General features: G+C 36.3%; 1 protein-coding gene across 4 annotated transcripts in view; it reads left to right on the forward strand.

The window, feature by feature from the left end:
- vmp1.L (vacuole membrane protein 1 L homeolog) overlaps positions 1-21,762 on the forward strand; it is a 127,668-nt gene that overhangs the window by 64,662 nt on the left and 41,244 nt on the right. For all 4 annotated transcript variants that reach the window (NM_001091697.1, XM_018245001.2, XM_041580959.1 and 1 more), the window contains 1 exon segment: positions 1,827-1,958. In NM_001091697.1, coding sequence (NP_001085166.1) covers positions 1,827-1,958 — 132 coding nt within the window.

The following is a 21,762-nucleotide window of genomic DNA, read 5'->3' on the forward strand; positions in this document are numbered from 1 at the left end:
ATCTGAATCCTTAAAATCACATGACTTCATCACACAAATGAGGAATTAAAAAAACACTGTTATCTCTGTTAAGTACTCTGTTATCTCTGTTAATAACTCTGTTATCCTTTGCATATGCAAATTAAGATTCAGTTCGATATTCGGCTTTATCTTTCATGAAGGATTCGGGGTTCGGCTGATTTCCAAAATAGTGGATTCGGTGCATCCCTACTTACAAATGATTAAAAGCATTATAAAGAGACATTAGTCAAGCAAAATTAACTTTAATTACACTATATACGTTGTTTGAATCTTGTTTTCCTTCAGTCTGGGAATTCATAATTACAACAAGCAGGCAGGAGCCATTTTGTTGACACTGTTATTAAGGCAAGCCTTGCATCATGTCAGAATCTTGTTTGTGCACCAGAATGGGGGACCTGATGTCCATCCCCATGCACTGGTTACACAATTAAACGGTGAAGAGAAGGGGGGAATGTGTGGAGAGCAGTGACATCTAGGAAGTGCTGAATAAAAAGTGAAAGTACTTGTCTGCCCCACCTCTATGCCTAGGCATAGAGGAGGGGCAGACAATATTTGATTGACAGCTGAGATTTTTAAATGAGCTTACAACAGCTATGAATGCTTTCATAAAAAAATAGAAATTGGATTTCATGTTTAATTTGAAAAGGACTTTTATTATATAGCTTTTTGTGTATAGGTGACAAGTCCACTGTTGGAGACTTGCAACATGTGCATTGCTCTACAGTGTATTTTGTATGTTACCTAGTCAGCCAATAGTCTCTGAAAAATACAATTTATAATATTACAATTTTAATCTGGCCTCAGATATGGAGTATCCCACCACATAAACCACATAAACAAAGTTACATAACATTGATATTTATGTACCAGAAATGGTGAAGGAGATTAGGGCTCTGGCAGAGAAAGAATATGGGTAACTGGCTTAAATGTCTGTTCCTCAATGTTTATTTTACTGGTATACTGAGAATTGATCGTTACTCTGTTCTACAGTCAAGTTTCACATTGAAACAGACAGGAAGAAATTACTTTTAACAACAGATTAGTAATCTTAGTATGAAATAGGCAGATCTGTTAAACACTGTAGTGTTGAGCAGTTTGATTACCTTGTCATGTCTGGAGTACAGTAATAACATTACTTATGTTTGTTATAACATGCAACCTACTTCCTGCTGTTGTCTGCCAGCTTTTCTAATCAAAAGAATCACACATTTTTAATGTTTTCAGCTTGCCTGCTGTCACTGTGAAAGAGCCCAGCCATTTCGGTTGATCATGTAGGCACATTTATAAAGGCTTAGCATCTTGATAACTGTAGAGGATGGAGTGCACAGTTCTTCTTCTGTAGCATTGTGCATTCCACCATGGGTGTGGCAGTTATTTCTTAGCATATTTACTGCAGAATTATATGTAATTGTAAATCTGTTGTAAATCTTCTGGAACATGCCACTACTAAAGCATGGTGGGATGGCTATGGGTGGGGCTGTTCTTGGCTCCTCAAGGTTCAGAAGGGTCATCTTGGACCTTTTCTGTGTCAGTGTTTGTAATGTATATTCACCATTTTTGTCTCATGTCACTGAATTCTAGATGAGCTATTATACACTTTCTGGCCTCAGCAAGGGTATTATACGAATGCTTAGGTAGTTCGAGTCCATGGCTTGTTCACATGACCAGGCCCTAAACAAAAATCTTGTTAATTGTCCATTCACTCCATTCTATTATGTTATCTCTAGTATTTAGTAAAATACACCATAAACAAATATATTTTTACTTTTCTGACTATTTGCTTTGTTTCCGCGTTTTGTGTTTAGGGAGCGGGCACAGCCATTGGAGAATTGCCTCCATATTTTATGGCCAGAGCTGCTCGACTTTCCGGAGTAGAAACAGATGATGAAGAATATGCAGAATTTGAAGAGATGCTTGAACATGCTCAGACTGCACAGGTAAGAATAACAAATAATTTGCACTTGTGTCTATCAAAGTATTTAACAGTGATAAAAATATATCTGCAAGCCACAAGAGCCATAGGCAGGTTGTAAGTTAAGAGGAACCGTACCACCTTGTCAGTGCTCCCTTGCATGTTCTGTATGAGGAACATTACAGGGGGATACCATCACCAGCCCCTTTAGTTTGCTGGCTAATGCATGTTGCTTGTTGAGAGACTCTTTGTACTCCATTGTAGAAGCACCTTAAGTGTTCCACTTCTACGCACATAACTTTAGGCTCAAATCTCCCTGCTTTTTGCAATTTGCATCTTGCCAAATTTTTGAAAAATGAGAACAATTTGATAGTATTGCAAATAAAATGCAATGAAATGGCTTGCAACTTTCACATAGAATGCTGCCTAAATTGTAGGTACATCTGTTTTACAGATTATAGGGGCAAACACTGGTTACAAGTGATTGTGAAATTTGTGAAAACACATGTAAGATTTGTGGTTTTGTAATTATCAAATATTTGTATATCATTTCTATATTTCATTAGGATTTTGATATTTGAGATCCTCTGCAACATGGGTGTACTTTGTTTTTGTAGCCTCATGTACTGCTAATGTTCTGTAGGCCACATCACCTGGGGACTTCCAAGATCAACTGTGTAGCTTAAAGGGGAGCTATCATAAAAATGAAAAATGAATATAAGTGCCATCATGCTGAAATGAGAAACTTTCTTAATACAATCAATTAAATATTCTGCATTGTTTCCACTATCCCTCTCTTAGCATCTGTTTTTCTTCATTCTGTCTTCATGCAGGAATTTGGTGTCAGATATTCATTGACAGATCCAATATCTCTTATAGGTAGGGCTTCCTTTCCTAGCAGATGAATTAGACCTCACTCAAATAACGGATTCCAGTACAAACAAAATCTAACAAAAAAACTGCCTTTTGCACAAATTCTGCATGTAGAGAGACCTGATGTCTGGTGATTTTAATAGAGTGAGATCTAATACATCTTCTAGGCAAAAGGAACCCCCCTATCGCATATATTTGATTTAACTGTTATTGAACATCTGACACCCAACTCCTGCATGAAAAGAGAGACTGAAGAGAAACAGATGCTGAGAGAAGAATATTAAAGATGAACTTGATTGTTTCACAAACGGTACAGAATTTTCAACTGATTATATTTAGAAAACATATTATTTCAGTATGATGAAGCTTATATTAAGTTTTCATTTTCGTTATAGTTCCCCTTTAATGAAAAGACTCTGGGGTCTATTTATCATACTGTGTAAAACAATTAAAGACAGAAAATGGTGTTTGATGCCACTAATTTACACCACCTTAGACTTCACCTTATTTATTAACGTCAATGGGAAAATTCAAGCAGCAACGATGGACCAATGCCCTATTTTCTCATAGCATTTTCACCAGTGTGTGTCCTATGTATGTATTTACACAGAGGTACATGATTCCTCAATATCAATACACAGCTTGAAAAGTATGCTATTTTTTTACACAGTGATGCCTGGTGTGGTGTACTTTGTCCCCCCCCCGTTTTTCTTTTTTTTCGCACAGCATGATAAATAGGCCCTAGCATATACTTCAAAAATATAATGAAAGTGTAAATAAGCTTGAAGAATGTCAGCCATCCGAGAGTAGTCCGTGTAGCCACTAGCATATACCTGTACATGATTTCTTTAATTAAAATGATCATGTAAAATCTTGAACAAAATAATAACCTGTGTATTATAGGCCTCTCAAATTTAGCATTATATGTTAAAATGTTTCTGTTTGCTTTGCTTTTCTCTTTCTACAAAGTTGGTAATATATACGCATGCAAATACCTATGTCCTTTGTCCTAAGTCTCTAGCCCTGGTACTGTTACTCTCACCTCAGAAACTCTGCTTATACTATGTATTTTTTTAAGTTATTTAGAATACAAATAGAGGTTAAATTTGAATTACTATAAACACAAGTTTAAAGAGTTGGTTCAACTTTAACTTAACTTTTATATGTTAAAAAATGGCTAGTTTTTATAGTTTTTTTTTTTTTTTTTTAATTATTTCCCAGTGGAGTAGTCTGTCTATTCAGGCCCTCTCCTATTCATATTCCGGTCTCTTATTTATGTTTGGTTGCTTGAGTAATTTGGACCCTAGCAACCAGTTTGCACTGGTGAGCTGCCGAGTAAAAATCTAAAGAACCCGAAACCCACAAATAATAAAAAATTAAAACAAAATGCAATTTGTCTAACAATATCACTATACATCATACTAAAAGTTTATTTAAAGGTTAAAAACCCATTTAAGAACCTTGCTATATAAAATAGATATGCTGCAACCAATACATTTTTGCAGATGCTAAAGAGCATATAATTTATACAAGATATTTACATCCATTACCCAGATTCTGCATCCCTGTGTAATCCGAACAGAGTTGCTGGGTTTTATAGCATCAGTTTGATGATCCTGGTAAAGTAATTGTATTGTGCTCAAAGCAGTGAGAATATTACTTTATAAAGGAAATATGATGTAATGAGCACAAATGAAATGGTATTCTTTTAGGGGATTATATTGTAGGTGCAGGACAATTGTATTGTCTGCTTTGTACATTTTGTTTTGGCATAGATAGGCCTTATGATCAGGGCTGTTTAGGGCTCTGTGTAGGTGGAGTTGGGGTGACCTAAGAGAGTACCTGGGTGGGCCCTAGCCAAGAGAAGCTTCCATCAGCCCTTTTTTTATTTCCATCTTAGGTCTTCAATCTAGCACTCTCTGAATACACAGTGGGTCCTAGTTTTATGGGCAACACAAAGAGGCCTAGTCCAACACTGCATTACATGGATGTTATGTTATCTGAATTTGCATAAAGTATACTGGGTCAATTTTTCATGACTTGTATTTATTTACTCTGAAAAACTCCAGCCATGCACTTGGGCACCTGAAAAAAAAATATCAGAAACTGCATTGCACCTTTCCTGAAGCAGGACTGATTGCAACTGCTTTCTGCTTTACATCTACAAAACATTTAGAGGCAGATTTATCAAGGGTCGAAGTGAAAATTCGAATTTTCATACATTCAAACATATTTCACAGAGCTGTACAATAGCTTGAACCTACATACTGAAATACAAATGATACAAGAGGTTAAAAGGGCCCTGTTCATTAAAACTACATTCAAAAGAAGAAGGGGGTATGAGTAAGTTTACACCCATTAATTTTTTGGGTTTATAGGAGAAGTCACAATCACTGGGGGGGGGGGAATATTAAGCACCTCCAGTGATTGTTAAAGCTTGGCTGATAGCCCAAACTTGTGCACCTGTTAGCTAAAAACTTTCATTCTACATGATCTTTCTTTCTTTTCTCTGGGCACAGGCGCTGGGAGCCTTGTGTGATTTGCAGCTCACTTTTTTTTGTTTTCCCATAGCTGCACCAAGTTTATTTAGCTTTTCACTGTAAACTGACCCATTTTGCACATGTAAACTGGCACATTTTAATGTTCTGTTGATTTGCAGTGGGAACAGGCTTCCAACTCCTCTAATTAGGCGTTTTAGTTGAGTTTCAAACTCAAGTTTAAAACTAGGAAATGTGCTTTCTCAAGATAACATGATTTGCCTTAGCAACAAGATGTCTAGCTTTTATTATACAAAATACAGTAATTATATGGTTCAAATAAATGGAACCGTTCAGGTAGGCTATTGGTAACTCTTATAGTACTGTTGAGTGTTTTAAAAGAGGAGAGCAGCTTTAGTTTTCTTTGCCCCTTACTTCTTACCCCTTGTCTACTCTGGCTCAGTTACTCTGAAAATCTTTTGGCAAACTAATGAAGCCTGTAATCTTTAGCTTTCTTTTACCACTATGTGGCAGCAGTTATTGCACTACTGTTATTTACAGGCTTCATGGTCTCATCCTAATTCTCCTTCCTTAGAATGTCTGTCACCCTAGTAGAGAGAAAAACAGCATAGATAGATGTATTCTGCCATGCAGTAAATAAAGTGCCATTGGTGAAATTTCCTTGAATATAGTCTTATTTTGTATATTTTTCATTGACCAGTGACCAGACACCGTGGATCGCAAAAAAATACTTTGCTGCAATATAAATAATGTGTATTAGACTCCGTATAAATAGAAACCCTGTTTTCTTGTCCTCCTGCACAATGTGCTGGAATTCTCTCTCACTCTCTCATGTTTTGTCTGTGACAGGCATGTTTTGTCAGGTACAGCCATAGTGGTCAACACTTCCTTCCAGTATGTTGTCTGCTTCAAGAGGAAAAGCTGGGGCTCATAGTAGAGGATCTGTACACTTATTTATATTTTCAAAGTACGGTTATGAGATGGGACGGTTTCTTTAGAATGTATTGACCCGGGTCTAAAGACCTTTTAACATTGAGAGGTACATTTTGTTGGTTTTACATGCAGAGTTTATCAATGCAGGATTATTATATTATCAATTACCCTGCACTTTATTAATTACCAATCATGCAATAACCATTCACACTTTCTTGTAAGAGCCACTGCTTTTCATGCTGTCTATAGTAAAGGGTGTTTTGGGAATTGATTGTAGGACTAAGAGGTTGTGGGTGATATCTGTATGTCCTTTTGTATAGCCATCTGCTTTTCTCAAGGTGGATTTATGAAGCAGACCATGAGTTACCTCCAAGCTGGTTATACAAACTTTTTTTTTTTCAGATTTGGGTTTATCCCTTTATTTGCTCCTGAGGTCAACAATGGGATCCCTATGTAGACTTTTTGGGAAAGAACTAGATAGAGCTGCCCAATACCAGCTTGATTGATATATGGCTGATTCCTTAATGCAGTGGAAAGTGATATTGATGTGTAGACAGATAAAACTCAACTCGCAACTGACCCTACTGATCCATACCTGTGTCTTCTCATTCTTTACTCTACTTCTGTGCATGCCTCTGGTTCCAAGACAGGGAAACTTTGGGAGCAGTGAAGGATTATACTTCCCTAATCTTACTTTTACCCAATCCAAATTCACAATGTTTAGCTACATTTCAACCCGAACCTGCCCAGCCGGAGGTCAACAACCATTGGGTTACGGATCAACCCACACATCACTAGTATGTACTGGTGCATTTTTGTTGCAGTGTTTTGTTAAAATGCCGGGATTGTTTCAATTTGCTTCCCAGCTTAGTGAGTAGGAGTTGCACTGCTTGCACACTGGTGCAATTCTCTCATTTAGAGGATTTGTAAAAACATGTTTTTGTATGAACTGCCTTTTGTATTCAAGAAGATTCCTCATTACTGTTTGGAAATGTTTAGGGATTCATGGAATCCAAGCTTTGGTTTGGGATTCAAACAAGTCCTAGCACTCTATATAGAAGAATATGGGAAATGTAATACTCTTTTACAAATATAGATTTTGAAAGTTATGGTGGGCACTGACACAAATGTGAATTTGTATAAAAGAAACTTCAAATTATTTTTGCTTCATTCTCCAATAGAAAGAGTATATAAATCTGCAATATGCATTTTAATTGCAACATGTTTTCCCTCCTATTTCTCATTTTTATGCAACTTTCTCAGACTTTAAATAACTGTTAGAGGAAAGCTGGTCCATCATTACTGTTATCTTTCACCCATCAGATCGTTCTTGTTACTTTGCAGTCGTGATTTAGCACACACAAACATAAAGGGTATCATCACTTCCAGCAGAAATCAGCTTAAACAAGCAGATCTTTTGTAGCTTATACGTTTTTTTTTTCTTTTCTATTTCTTTTCTATTTCTTATTTTCTCACATTTTAAAAGGGAGTCAATGGAAAATGGATGCAGCGCAGCCACACCTCTAGGCTTACTACGCACTTTGTCATAGCTGTCCTGGAAAATGCAACAAATAAACACTGCATGACGAATAGTGACACTATACGTTACGCAAAGCTTCAGTGTACTTAGAGGAAAGTGCCTTTGGATAAAGTGTGCACAGTGAATCATTCTTTAAATAAACAGTAATTTCCTTAAAGTGTACACCAAATTGGGGGTATTGAATTATATATATATATAGATAGATAGATAGATAGATAGATAGATAGATAGATAGAGATATAGATATATAAAAAATCCCGACATTCACAGCACTCACGATTAGGAGTCACTTGTTGCCTGGGTGCGCGCCACCGGTAATGCACACGATCCTCCAAAGTAGAAAGCAGCACTCGCAGGTCTTATGAGAAGTATAAATGTTTTATTGAAAATAAACGTTTCAGTTGCATTTCAGCCTTTTTCAATATAATCCATATAGAGGCACACACTCACAGGACTTATGAAAAACAAACTTTGTTTTATTAAGCAAAAAACTATATTTAAACGTGTGTGTGTGTGTGTGTGTGTGTGTGTGTGTGTGTGTGTGTGTGTGTGTGTGTGTGTGTGTACACTCCACTACTCCACTTCCAACAAAAAAGATAACCGTGTTATGTCTTTCATTTCCCAGGAACATCTGAGTACTGGGGTGTTTTCTGAATAAAGATTTTTTAGTGAAGCAGTATTCAGTTGTATGAAATTAAATCAAATGTGAAAAACTGGCTGTGCAAAAATTTGGGTACCCTTGTAATTTTGCAAATTTGAATGCATGTAACTGCTCAATGCTGATTACTGGCAACACCAAATTGGTTGCATTAGCTCATTAAGCCTTGAACTTCATAGACTGGTGTGTCCAATCATGACAAAAGGTATTTAAGGTGGGCAATTGCAAGTTGTGCTTCTGTTTGACTGTCCTCTGAAGAGTGACAGCATGGGATCCTCAAAGCAACTCTCAAAAGATCTGAAAACAAAGATTGTTCAGTATCATGGTTTAGGGGAAGGCTACAAAAAGCTATCTCAGATGTTTAAACTGTGGAGGATTGTGAGGTTACAGACAACCCAAAGATCACCTCCAAAGACCTGCAAGAACATCTTGCTGCAGATGGTGTATCTGTACATCGTTCTACAATTCAGTGCAATTTGCACAAAGAACATCTGTATGGCAGGGTGTAAAGAAAGAAGCCCTTTCTACACTCACATCACAAACAGAGTCGCTTGTTTATGCAAAAGCTCATTTAGACAAGCCACAGTCGTTTTGGAACAAAGTGCTTTGGACTGATGAGACAAATTAAGTTATTTAGTCATAACAAATAGCGCTTTGCATGGCAGAAGAAGAACACTGCATTCCAAGAAAAACAACTGCTACCTACTGTCAAGTTTGGTGGAGGTTCCATCATGCTGTGGGGCTGTGTGGCTAGTTCAGGGACTGGGTCCCTTGTTAAAGTCAAGGGTCGAATGAATTCAACCTGATATCAACAAATTCTTCAGGATAATGTTCAAGCATCAGTCACAAAGTGGAGGTTACACAGGGGTTGGATATTCCAACAAGACAATGACCATAAACACACTTCGAAATCTACAAAGGCATTTATGCAGAGGGAGAAGTACAATATTCTGGAATGGACCTCACAGTCCCCCGACTTGAATATTATGAAAAATCTATTGAATGATTTAAAGCAGGCTGTCCATGCTCGGCAGCCATCACATTTAACTGAACTGGAGAGATTTTGTATGGTTGAATGGTCACGGATGTCTTTTCTTTAAAACGCCTTTATTGAAACATGGGCTGTGATGCCCAAACAATCGATTGCCCAAATTTTTGCACAATAGTGCTGCCTGTGATGTAAAGTTCGGTAAACAAGTTGGAGGTGGAAACTGTGGTACTGTGGCGCCAGACTGAAGTAAATTGGAAGGTAAAAGTGTTGACTGAATTCTTGTTGGATGAATGGTCAAAAATACCACCATCCAGAATCCAGACATTTATCAAAGGCTATAGGAGGTGTCTTGAAGAGGATGTTACATTTGCAAAAGGAGGCTCAACTAAGTATTGTAATATCTCTGTTGGGGTGCCCAAATTTATGCACTGGTCTAATTTTGTTATGAAGCATATTTTCTTTTAATCCAAAAAACTTTATGTCAATGCTGAAATACTACTGTTTCCATTAGGTATGTTGTATATTAAAAAGTAATTGCTACTTTGAAAGTTCAGCCAATGATCAACAAAACTCCATAGAATGAAGAGGGGTCCCCAAACTTGTTCATATAACTGTATATATATTAGTATATGATGCTATTAACTAACTGATTTTCATTTATTCAGGGCACATAACATCTGGACTCTCAATGATCACATTATTTTTAACTTTACAAGTAAATCACGTCTTCCTAATTCCAGTTCTGTAAAAATTTAGAGGGGAAATCACAGTTTATGTAAATGAGGTTTCTGCTGCCAAAAAGTAAAAGAAGTTTTCTCATTGTAAAACCAGCCAAACCTGATTAACATGTAGCAAGCAAAATTTTTATATTTTATTCAGATGAAAGCAGCACTGAATAAAGCAAATAACATGCATGCTATGATATACTGTAGCTAGTTACCTCTTATAAATAAGCAATGTAAGCAACATTTCAAGGCCTAAACCACGCTTCCTCTGGTGTAAAAACCTAGTGGAATCTCCTGTATGTCTGTAGCAGACACACTTGTACTTCCCAGGCCTTAGGATGTAATGTATTGAACTTTTATGACTTTGGATAACATCTGCTCTGATTATCTGTTTCTGCGCACATCTATATTTCAGCTACATTTCATTCAGCTTACCACTGGGCCCTATACATATATCTGAAATGGTCAGCAACACTTTTCAGTGTTTGTTTTCACCAGGATACAATATAACCTAGTGACAATATTCTTATATGTAGACCTACTTTTACTTTGGCCATCTTCTTTTTAGTTAGCCTTTTTATTATTTTTAGGAAATGTTTTATGCTTATCTTTGTTTTTTGAGCAACTCCTTTATACCTTTCCTCACGGGTCACTGCCACTTCTAAGAGTTCTCATTTTACACTCCCATAACCTAATTAATCTGTTCTCATTCTAATGACTAAGGGGCCATGCACTCCCTGGGTGTCAGTTGCTGTCAGGACCTGTTTTTGACTCCACTGAATTTATTCTGGTTATGGTTTGTCTGGCCCATCACATGACTTCTCTGAAAATTCCCCCTCCTCTCCATTTCCAGTAAACTGTTTGAACAGCAGTGACTCAGACTGAAACCATCTTTCCTTGTAACCACAGGGCTTGTTAAAGAATTTGTCAACGTGGACTCTAGAGGGCTTATAGCTGAAGTTAGTTTGGAACTGCTGTGGTTAACAGTGTGTCAGGAGTTAGATGTTCTTTTAATCAAACATGGGATACTTGTCTGCAATGAGTTAAACTGTTGAACTTCCCTTAGGCTGTTTGACTGTACAGCACATAAATTATACTTACCCTTCTAGTGTTTCCTAAGGTTGTATGTAGTCAGATCAGTTTTCCCATTACTTGTTTTAGTTCTTGAACTTGTTGAATGAAAAAGAAAGAAAAGGAAACGTCGGAATCCCTTCCGTATCACCACACCCACACGCTTTATACTAGAAAACTGCACTTTGGATTCGAATCAGTGACCAACCCATTTCCCCACTATGATTGCATCACTTCTTTCACAACGTGCCGTCTTTATTATTATTATTATTATTATTAATAATAATAAATCTGTAATAAAGAGCAAGTCACTTTAACTGCCTGATTTTCTTGATTTGTTTGCCTTTTGTTACAACAAAGGCTTTTGTTGTGATATTAGGCAGAACAAACAGCAAATTACAGAATTTGTAAACACCCATATAAAAATATAGGAGCTGGCCATTGTAATGATGCTTCTTTTTATGAAAGGGGTTGTTCACCTTCAAACATGTAGTTGTTTTTTGATAGGACCATAAATAAAGGCTTTTTCCTATTTTTATCTATTTGTGGGCGTTTTTCTTATATTGAAGTGTAATGTTTTGTTTTTTTACCTTCCTATGTCTTTCTAAATAAGCTCTGTGAGGGGGGGGTTGCAGACTCTGTAACTGTTCTAAATTGATACATTTAGTTGATACGTGTTTTTATCTTTGGCCCTGCTGAGCAGAATCCCTGAATTTCCTTATAGGCAGCTGTTAGAATTGATACAATAGTTGCTAATAGATAGATGCTGCTGAAATATGTATGAACTTATATAGCAAATTGTAACAGTAAAGAATCTGCACCTGAATTACTGAGCTGCCAGACTCAAACACCAGAGACGGGAACATTAAAAGGGTGGTTCAACTTTAAGTTAACTTTTAGTATGTTATAGAATGGCCAATTCTAATCAATGTTTTAATTGGTGTTAATTATTTTATTTTTTTTAATATAGTTTTTTTAATTATTTGCCTTCTTCTTCTGACTCTTTCTAGCTTTCAAATGGGGGTCACTGGCCCCATCGAAAAAACAAATGCTCTGTAAAGCTACAAATGTATTGTTATTGCTACTTTTTACTTTTTCTATGCAGGCTCTATCCTATTCATATTTCAGTCTCTTATTCAAATCAGTTTGCGGTTGCTAGGGCAATTTGGACCATAGTAACCAGATTGCTGAGATTGCAAATTGAAGAGCTGCTGGATAAAAAGCTTACTAACTCAAAAACCACAAATAATAAAAAATTAAAACAAATTGCAAATTATTTTAGACAGTTAACTGAAAGGTGAACAACCCCTTTAAACTTTTAGGGGCATATTTATCAAAGGTCGAGTTGCGTTTTCACTAAAATTTTGAGTTTTTCAATGGTAGTTTTCAGTCAAAAACTAGAATTTTCGTGTTAAAAAACAAAAACATTTTTTGGGGTTTTCTATTATACCTCGGAGCTGGAAATAGCTTGAATCTGACAATATTCCTGCTAAAACCTGTCTAGGTCATGTAGAAGGTCATGGAAAAAGAGCTCTCCGCTCAAAACGTAGTAAAAATAAAGCACTTGAATTTTGCAGCTAAGCTTTGTTTTTGACCAGTTTTTACCACACAAATTTGCCGAACTGAAAAAAGTGTTTGGAAGGTGAAAATCCGCTTTAAAACTCTCTTTAGGTCCAGCATTTGGTAACGGCCTGTCCTTAGTGCAGTGGGACAATTATGACAGAACTGTTTGTTCTTTGTACTTTTTATAACTATTTAATGTATCAGAGGTTTATAGGTTTTTATGTCATGGCATTGTTGAAAACTAAAAGGTCTCATCTTTTCTGCTTTGCTTTTATTTTTGTTATTTGTCTTTCCCACCTTTCCTTTGTTAAAAAAAAAAACCTGTAGGGTTGTTATATGAAAAATTGGATTTCAGACCACTGTCTCTTTTTGGATGAGACCCAAATAGAATCACACGACTGGAAGGTATATTGTCCCAGGCTTTCCAGGAAATCTGAGCTGAAAAGTGGCGATAGCGCTAAATAAATTAAACCTCTTTGTTACCAAGTAAAACTATTGCAGTAATATTACTTTGTAGTGTTTTTAAATATTTTACAGTTTATTTCCACCAGCTGCACTTTCATTTCTTGCTCTGCAACAGACTATGTAGGTATGTAGAAGTGTGGCTTGCACCTATGTATTTGTTGGTAATATATTTGTTTCTTCTGTAAGTAACTATTACATCAGACAGTATATACATTGCAGTACTAAGGATGTGATATTTGCTCACTTGCACTAAATGTGATACAATTGCACAAATGTGAACAATACACAGGGTAGATATGCATTCGTGAAAACATTCTGGACATACGCTGGCATAAAAAACCGAATGTGGCAAGCATTTTACTGATGACTGCCCTGATGTAAATGTTAATTATCTGTTACAGGTATAGAGAGGGTTGTACTAGGTTGCAGAGGAGGCAGTTTGCCCAATTTACTAAATAAAAAAGAAGCAACTTTAGGCACTTAAGAGCTGATAAGTTTAAACCTGGGGTAACACATTTTTGGGCTATACAGGCCAACGGGGTTAATCACCAGCTAATAAACTAGTGCATGGGTTACACTTGTCTCTGAAGGCAGGGCCTTTGCAAATTGGAAGAAGCGAAGGTGCAGTGTAGTGCAACTACTACTCCCACAGGCTAAAGAAAAGGTTCTTGCAGTCAAACAGAACAAACTTTATTGGTCAGAGACAAATGATCCACAGGTTTTGTACTTACAAGCCACAGAAGCCCCACCAGATAATCATGACATGGCTACAAGGTGTCCCTCAGAGACAGAGAGAACTCACTAGCCCTAATTCCCTATTAGGCTGTGTCCCTATACTGCATGCCAGTCTTGCCTGAGGGGAGAGCTACCCCCTCCTACGCCTTCTAGTTGGAGCCAAGCTGCTCTTGCTACTTGACCTACCTATCTTACTCTCCTAGAGAAACCTATTACAGGTAGTATACTATCTCTAGCTAGCCTCATTCAAGGGGTCCCTGCTCCCCGACTTATCTCTCTAGAGGTACTGGTCCCTCTAGGGCAACGTGGCTTTACTGGGCCTTGCTCTACCCAGTCTCCCTGGAAACATCCAGCTGGATCAGCAACCAGATGCCAAAGAGAAAAAATCCACCCCTTCTCACTCACTATACAAAAGTGGGACAGAAAGTGGTCACAGCACCTCTTGGCCAATAACTGGGATATGTAAATTACAACTAGCTACATGGGCATCTGCCCAGCAACTAGGGAAGTATAGGGATTTAAAGCCATAGGGGCACATTAACCCTATGGGTCCCTACACTAGCATTTGATGTTTGTTTTTATCACAAATATTGCCAGTTTGTTCTAATTATTTGTTTCATGATTTCTTTTCTGTTATACTTTATTTTTAAATGTTTACTTTGTTTTTAAATGTCCTACCACTTTGTGTCTATTAGTTTATTAATGTGTTATGGTCATTGCTAGGCTATGGTTTTAAATCTCCTTGGTTGTGTTTTAAATGTAGCCTATGATTAAGTGCCATATGCACGAAGCACTTAAGCCTACAGTATATCTTACATATATTTAGAATAAAACATTTACTTTCCATTTACTTTGACTGATTGTGGGATCTGCAAGTGCCTGCTGTTAGTTCTTGGCAACAACAAAATGGCCTTATTCGACTTTTATGACGCATGGGCTTTTCTACGTTTTTGCCTCTCCTCCATTTCTTGTGGTTCAGTAATTTTAAACATGTAGGATATTTTTCTGTTGTTTGTGTTGTTGATTATTTTAAGTGCATAAATAAACATGCCAATAAAAAATAGGTTAGAGGGCATGGCATGTGCTGCTGTTTAGATTTAACATGCTTTACAGGAACATGCTTCAGCTTTAGGAATTATTATTGCTTCACAGCTATTTGCCAGCAGTCATAACTAGCAATACCCCCTGATAAATATAATCAGCATTTAATGTGAACAGACCATTTCCTTGGTTATGTTCAATACAATATTTTTGTCTTTATACGTCAGAATGAACAATTCCTAAAACTGCTGAACCAACACTTGGCTCTGGTTAACACCATTCCTAAATTGTTGGTTAACACCATCCCTAAATTAACATGCACACAATAACTTTCCAGAATTCAAATGATTTCAATGACAAAAAATACCATTATAATCCTTGGGGTGCCCTAACATTTGCCCCCCCCCCTTGGATTAGAGCTTTCATTTTCCTTTCATGTGGATGACAATATATTAAGGCTATTAAAAAAAAAAAGATAAACATTAAATTAAACCAGTAGATTGTTTGGACACCAATATGACTTAATGCAGCTTAGTTACCATAAAGTACAAGTTACTGTTTTATTATCAGAGAGAAAAAGTAACTTATTTAAATACTATTTAAATAATTACTATTGCTTAACTATTTACCTAAAATGGCCTCTTTGGGAGAAGGCATTGATGTAATTTAGAGCTTTCTGAATATCTAATAAGAGATCCTATACCTTTACAAATCATTCCTTAATATTAATTTTAATGTGTTTTATGTATTATGTACTGATTGCAGTTTTAATTAATTTTTGCAGAATAATGACAAAACCTTTGTGTATAAGGAATAATTCTGTTCTATTACCAATGTAGTAGGAAATAGAATAAATGCTTCTGTCTAATCTGTGGCATTAATCAGTACTTATCATTTCTTCTGTTTGCTCCCAGCCTGCACAACAGGAGGGTAACCACATGTTAACCTTTAGTGATTTCTTTATGCACACAAAAGTTCAACATAAAGTATGAGTATGGGTATGGCCTTATTTTAACGTTATATTATTTAAACCAACAAGTAATTTTCTTTATTTTAACAGCCGCCTTCCCTTTTGTTGTTGGTCACGGTTTTTAGATTTCTAAAGAGCACGAATGACGTCAGTTTGACTTAGCAGTGTGAACTGTACACTTCTGTTATTTCATATGCAAATGTATGAACTATATAGAAAGCAAGTATAAAAGTGTGAGTCACGGTGAGCTCAAAGATCAGCCATTAGCAATGTGTTGGTTTTATGGGAGCTAAATGTAGGCACACTGTTCATAAAATATCTGCATGTAACCTGTGCATTCCAGTTTTCGCTCAACCCAAAAGCATTTGGCTAATATAATCAGCAACTCTAAAAGCACATTGTTGCTAGAAACTTGTACTACCTTTGCCACTGATCCGTTGCCTAAATGACTACTATTACAACACAAGCGTTACTGCAGTTGGTTACATGTGAGGATTTTTTCAAACACGTTTTATGTTCTAAATTGATTTTTCATAACTGCCGTGCGCAGAACACATTTTTATGTAGCCCAGTAGTGAAGCCCACTTGGTTAGATTCCCCTCCCTTTTTTCAAAAAGGCCTTCATACTTATTAACAAATTGGCAGTGGCAATATGTACAGGTTAAGATGAGCAGCATTTAATCCTGCTGGATAGTGCATGCACAATAGTGAAAAATGAAGAGGAGATGCTTACCGGTATTTATAATTTAAAACACTATAGCAGAATGGTTAGTGCTTATACCAAACACATTATACCTGTACAAAACTTATAGTTCTTTCATATTGAAACCAGATGCTGGTTGTCTAAATTTTAGTTCCCACTGGGATTTTCTAGCAGCAAGTAAATAGGAAGCATAAGGTTTCGTTAATGTAAACTACCATTGTTAACTACAAAAGTAATAGTTTCAGTTCTTTGCATATGTTCTGGGTTGTTAATCTTATTGGGAAATTTTAGTAGCATCAAACTTGCAGTATTGTGTGCTCCACAATACTGCAAGTTTGATGCTATTAAAATTTCCCTATACACACTGGGATGTTCACTACAACAGCCAGTCACTTGAGGAAATTTTCAGGGCTATGCTGGAAGTAAGCTTTAACTAACAAGATTCTGCTAAAGGAAGAATTTCATTTTATTTGTTGCCTAAGTAATTTATACAATACTGTACAAGCACTGCCCTACAAACTACTGGGAATTTTTATTAAATCATTTTATCATTTAATTTCTTACTTTGCACTTGGGTGGTGATTGTAGAAGGTGTGCTGTTCATTGCAAATAAATAAAATTCTCCTATATGAATGATTAAATTTTTATTCATGGTGAAACACATCTTAATCCAACATGTTGGTCCCACATGTGGACCTTTTATCAAGGTTATATATATATATATATATATATATATATATATATATATATATACACACATACACACGAGATGCTATGAGTGGTAAATGTTCAAAAAACACCCAACATCAGTGTTCAGCCTTATTAATGGTCTTGTGGCTCAGTAGAAGCTAACCCACACAATATAGCACCACCTATGCATTGCTTTACAATAGAAGAATAGAAACATACAAAACATACTGCAAACATACATTACAAATACTAATTGATACCTATATTTTAGAGAAAAGACCGTAGCTATTTTATCTGTTTAATGTGTAACCAGGTGGAAAATGTATAGTAGAGGGCCTGAATTAAAATAATCAATAAAGTATTAAAGCAAAAATTTGAAATTCACAGTCAATCTGTTTTTGGCTCCTAGAGTCAGTGACAACCCCCCAATTAACTCTAGCAGCCAAAACTGTATATCGGAAAGTTCCAGAATAGGAAATAGAAAATGTTTTTTAATTTTGTAAAAACATACTGTCTTAAACAGAGCTTGTTTTATTTATTTAGACTTCAAACAGACAACACAAAGAGATGCATTAAAAGGACACTGTCGTTAAAAATGTGGTGTTTGTACCTGAAATAAACTGAAATATTTAACATTGGATTCATCAACATGGAAGCCTTACTGGTCCAATATAAAAACTGTCAGGGGCTGATTAACCAATATAGCTTCTAAATTGTTAAACTGATCTTTCCCATGGCAAACAATCATTATTAGATTACTCTATGCTACTCTAAAACTCTACACAAAAGAAAAGACTGATGGTTGTTATGTGCAACCGCCAAGTGGAGCTTAGCACTTGCGTTAGCAAATCAGCCCCTTAAGGCAGTTAATATTCTATATTCCCAGTCAATGTAATAACCTGTTGTATGTAATGCTGGCCACACATGAGCCATGTTCCCTGGACAAGTTAGCCAAAATTTACTGACTCAAATCACTTTGTGAAAGAGTGGCCAAACTGGCCAGTGACACAGCACATGCACTGATTTGGGTCATCATAGTTCCCATAAAATTGGTTCATGAATTGAAAGCTGCATCGGTTAAGTTACCTATGCACCCATATTTTTAAAGTTTTTTTTTTTTTTTTTCTTCATTCATTTCTGTTTCAAAGAATGTGGTGTTTTACATTGCATTTCTCACCTTTGCTGATGACTGTGTGTGTGTGTGTGTGGGGGGGGGGGATTTACAGTAAATTTACTATGTAGATGTTTCATTTAAACCATTACGTGCTTTCTTTAAGAGATGCTAAACACAAAACTGTAACTGTTTGAAAGTTGCCTTATGTTATGCTATTGTTTATTGTGGCTTTTATAAAGCAATTCTGGGAAAAGTAGTCTGTTCTCCATCTAGATGCACCTGGGGGCGGGAAATGTTGATGAGACTAAATACAAAGGTTGTGAAACCATACCACTCTGTGGAGTAGTCTAAATGAGCTGCATTCGAAAATTGTATGTTTATTTCAAAATGGCTCTAAGCTCTACCAGGCCAATAAAAGAAGAAATTGGACTAATGTAGCTTTGCATATTCTTCCACAAGTCCCCACTCATTTTGGAATATTACCATTTACTAGACGGGTTGACCGATCTGCCTGCATAAACCAAAGAAATTAAATTGAAGTAGGAATGCACTGAATCCACTATTTTGGTATTCACTGAATCCTTTGTTGAAACAATTGGCAAAATCACAAATATAATTTAAACCTTTTTTACATATGCAAATTAGGACTGGGAAGGTGTAAGGAGAACTGCATGCTGCCCATACAGTTAAAACCATGTGACTATTCGTCATACAAACAAGGAAGTAAAAAAAATGTTTTAAGGATTCAGGAAAAAGGACGAATCCCAAACCAAATCCTGAATTCAGTGCATCCCTAAAATAAAATATGTGCTGCAAGTTGTAGCTGTTTACAAAGCTATCAACTCACCTATTTTAATTACAGTTGTTTATGTGATATATCTATTTCAGGCTTCCACAGGTTTGTTTACATAGCCATACTGTAGAAATTAAAAGTTTAATTTGACATCCCTCTGCTTAGCATGTATTTAAAAGAAAAATACCCACCATCCCTTCTTTTATAAGCTCATTAATTTGGGCTTTGGAAAAAAATGGTGGGTAAACACTATCTGAATTGCCAAAAATAAACCTTTTCCCCAGTGGCGTAACTAGATATTACTGGGCCCCACAGCAAATTATTTTTCAGGCCCCCAAAATGTTTAGAGGTTGACTTGTTTCTCCAATATTTATTGAAATTGTATATGAATTAGGGCCTCATGGGGCCCCTATACCTCCTGGGCCCCCCTGCAGCCGCAGGGTCTGCTTCCTCTATAGTTACGCCCCTGCTTTTCCCAACCTTCCTTAGTTGTTCAACCCACTCACATTGTTTCATTGTGAAGTGATTAATTCGGGGACTTGAAATCTCTCTCTGCTTCCTATAGTTGGGGGTGCATAGAAAGCAAGTCCCTGAATTTGTTCCTTCATAATTGATTACAGTTAGGGAAGGATTGAATGACTCTGTGAGCCTAATGGGGGATGTTCTCAAATTATTCCTATGAGTCAGAGGAAGATTACTGTTGTCTCCTTCAATCTGTGTATGTCTGTGTCTATATTTAAGAGTATTATGCGCTGGCACTTTCTGTTTTTACACACAATATGTCTTGTAAAATACACTTGCTTCAAAAATAATTAAATCTGTTTAGGTGCATTCTGCTAGTGTAGTCTGCAGATGTAATTATCTCTGCTGTTTACTAGTTAGTTCTTCAACATATTTCACTAGTGTAGCAATGCAAGTTATCTAAACCTAAAGTAATTTAGGATCTGCTAGTACCACTGTCTCCTCTGAAAAACCAAATGTATAGTATAGCATTGGAGCCAGAGATCAGACTGTTCCAAAGTCGAACCTTGAGTAAAAACTGTCTCTAGAATTTACCAATATTGTTGTTTATTAGATAAGAATTTAATAGGAGCAATATAAACATACAGATACAGACTCATTTGTAAACATAAAGCACTGCACTGTTTACTGGCAGAATTTGATTCCACATTGATCCTCTTCACAAAGGTTCTTACATCCAAACACTCACACCTTTGCAACTTGTGGTGAATAACAATGTGCCTCTTCAGCCTGCTCTGATTATTTGAGCAGTTGTACACATTGACATTGACACATTGAAGGAACCCTAAAATGTACAATTTGTCAACCGACTTGCCCCAAGTGAATTAGACCTTAATGCCATTGTTGATGCAGTGTGTTGGAAGAAATGGTATTTGCACAGAAATGTACTAATTTGTGTACATTTTGTCAAAATGCTTTGCCAATATTGATGCATCGCAGTTGTGGTGAACACTACTTTATGGATGCCTACTATTATGTTAAAATTCTGGGGGTGTGGGTTCAGCACATGTTGGAGTTAAATATGTTAGCTAAAGCTTGGCCTCATAAAATACATTTGTACGTGATTTAAAAGGCAATATACAGTATAGCATGCAGTAAGAATGTTAAATGCAAGGGCTAAAAGTGAAAGGGAAACCGTTAAAGGGGTTGTTCACCTTTTAATTAACTTTTAGTATGATGCGGAGAGTGATATTCTTAGACAATTTGCAATTGGTTTTCATTTTTTATTATTTGTGTTTTTTACGTTATTAAGCTTTTTATTCAGCTAAATTGACCCCCATTTGAAAGCAGGAAAGAGTTTGAAGAAGAAGTCAAATAGTTCAAAAACTGTAGAAAAGAAAAAATGAAGGCCAATTGAAAAGTTGCCTAGAATTGGCCATTCTATAACATACTAAAAGTTAATTGAAATATGAACCACCCCTTTAATATCTCAAAAACAGAACAGCATTTTCTATCACAGTTTACAGAAAATGCAAGATGGACTAATAAGATGCCATCTACTCACATTTATCATAATTTGCACAATCAATATAGTAATGTTGTACAAAAATAGTACATTGAGGGTGTTAGATTATTGAGGTTGTGCTTTTTGTAAAGTTTCTCCAGTGTTTGTGGTTTGTAGAACATTGCTCAGTGCTATAATTTGCACTGGATTGCAAATTGTCTTCAGCATCTTTTTTTGAAATGTGTTCTAAAATATTCTCTTGCCTTACACACAGGGAGAGTCACATAATGCAGTATATACGATAAATATGCACAGTTAACAGAGCTTTTATAAGTACATTAAGCTTAAGTGCTATGTGGTAAGAGACATAATAGGAAGGAGTTCCCTTCTTCCAGTGGGTGGGTGGCTAACATACAGGCACACATTTGAGGGGAAAAAGAGCACAAGCTAAAGGCATTGTCCACTAGGTACTAGTATTAGACTAATGTTCTAGTGCCAAA

This window comes from Xenopus laevis, chromosome 2L (genome assembly GCF_017654675.1).
Source record: "Xenopus laevis strain J_2021 chromosome 2L, Xenopus_laevis_v10.1, whole genome shotgun sequence".
In the NCBI taxonomy this organism is placed as follows: domain Eukaryota; kingdom Metazoa; phylum Chordata; class Amphibia; order Anura; family Pipidae; genus Xenopus; species Xenopus laevis.